The following is a 1,766-nucleotide window of genomic DNA, read 5'->3' on the forward strand; positions in this document are numbered from 1 at the left end:
TACACCATTGGCAAAAGAAAATATAGGCCCATCCAGTCTAAGGCACTCTACCGTCTCCCCAACCTTTTCAAATACTATGCCATGCGCCTGAGCAAGCGGGTCCGCTGCCATAATAAACTATATCCACTCTGCCGCTCGTAATCATGTCAAGCTTCAAACGTCCATTTATGGCTGTTCGATCTGCTTTAAAAGTCACGCCTTACGGGTGCTTGCAGTATGGATATTTTGTTTACATTCACACTCCACAGTTGCTGCAGATATGACTGGCCCATCAGGTATCGGCAGCACGCCATCGCCTTCCCTGTCCAACATGGCTGAAGACTACCCCGTTCATCGCCGAAGTATCTTCGAGGTGCGCCACTCGCTCCGTCCTACGCACTGCACCTTTACTCACACACCTTTACAGAATGTTCAGGCTTTTATATATGACATAAACCATAATCAAGCAGAGGTGGCGGCGTGCGTAGCGGCTTACCCTGACTCTGCGCCGCTGATCTACAGTGTCCTTCCAACTGCGGAGCCTGGCAGCCTCCCCGCACCGCCAGCACAAACCTCAGGCCTTGACACAGTGGATGCTACTGATTCGTCCAGCTGCATCGACGAACAATCTTGTTCCGGAAATCGACCCGCCAAAAGGAAAAGGCGTAACAGCCCTGACAACGCCTATAAGCGCGCTGTAGCGATTGCTAATAGACTTCCCCAAGAACTAGGCTCGGCGCATGTCTTGTCCGAACTACAGCGCGATCTACAATGTGAGAGGATCCGAAACGATCATAATGCACAGCAGCGACAGCGTGCAAACCCGGAACGGAGGTCGCACAGCGAAGAGAAGGCGGCCAATCATTCAGAGGATTTAGAAGATGATTGCCACAACCTACAACCCAGCCCACGTTTTGATACGGCCGTTGAGAGGTACCGGCGTATACTAATCGCACAACGCTATCAGACTGCCCTACACAATAAGGAAAAGCGCACATGTTCGGTCGCCGAAGAATTTGCTCAAAAGTATTTACCGGATACCGTTAAGGAAGGCTTGTCAAAAGAAAAAATTGCAGGACAAATGGAAGCCCATCATACACCAACATCAGTTCTGGGAGCAGCTTGCGGCCTCTTGTGGTGGTGCTGGCGTGTTGCTTCTGCTACCCGCAGAGTTCCGGAACGAGCAGTAGGTTCGCCTAAGCCCAGCGACGACTACAAAGGCTCACATTTGCAGCGCGCGACGGCTAAAAAGTAACGATAGGGCTGCCCTCTTCTCTAACATTGCTGCGAGGCATCGGAACTTGAAAGATGATATTAAAGCCCTCACGGATCTTTTATCATACTTTTTCTCCAACAGTGTTTTACCAACGTGGCAGATTCCTTTAGAGAAATTGCCTAAAGCGGATATAGTGGCCTGGCGGCAAAGAGGACTACAGGAACTGGTCGGCCCTGCCGATGCCGCGGCGCATTTTGCCGTGGATGGAGGAGACGCAGCAACGCTTCCAAGTACACAGCCGCTCAATCCGCTTATTGATTCAAGCGTGCATGTAAGCATAACTGGGCGGCAAATTGGAGGAGCTGATTTTGTGCGAGAAGTTTTGGCTACGAATGATGCGACTTCAGACACCACAAGCAGCCAGCTAGGCCAGACTACGCGCTTCCCGTCCGCTACGCAGGATGGCATTCATGCAGTGGGAAAAATGCATGAGGCGGTGGAGCTTAGTTCGCAGGTACCTAAATTCGTATTCATCCCATCTCGGATGACGCCTGTTAAAAGTTGCAGATTT

The 1,766-nt window shown here is 51.1% G+C and overlaps 1 protein-coding gene across 1 annotated transcript in view; it reads left to right on the forward strand.

The window, feature by feature from the left end:
- Nucleotides 1–310: 310 nt before the first annotated feature.
- Nucleotides 311–1,766, forward strand: part of BBA_07424 (metalloprotease MEP1) — a gene marked incomplete at both ends in the record, with an annotated part of 3,112 nt that continues 1,656 nt past the window's right edge. Inside the window, 3 exons of the mRNA XM_008602521.1 lie at nt 311–352; nt 407–1,230; nt 1,337–1,709. Of these exons, the coding sequence (XP_008600743.1) occupies nt 311–352; nt 407–1,230; nt 1,337–1,709 (1,239 nt within the window). The remainder of the gene's footprint in view (nt 353–406; nt 1,231–1,336; nt 1,710–1,766) is intronic.

The sequence above is a fragment of the Beauveria bassiana genome, assembly GCF_000280675.1.
Source record: "Beauveria bassiana ARSEF 2860 unplaced genomic scaffold BBA_S00025, whole genome shotgun sequence".
Classification (NCBI taxonomy): domain Eukaryota; kingdom Fungi; phylum Ascomycota; class Sordariomycetes; order Hypocreales; family Cordycipitaceae; genus Beauveria; species Beauveria bassiana.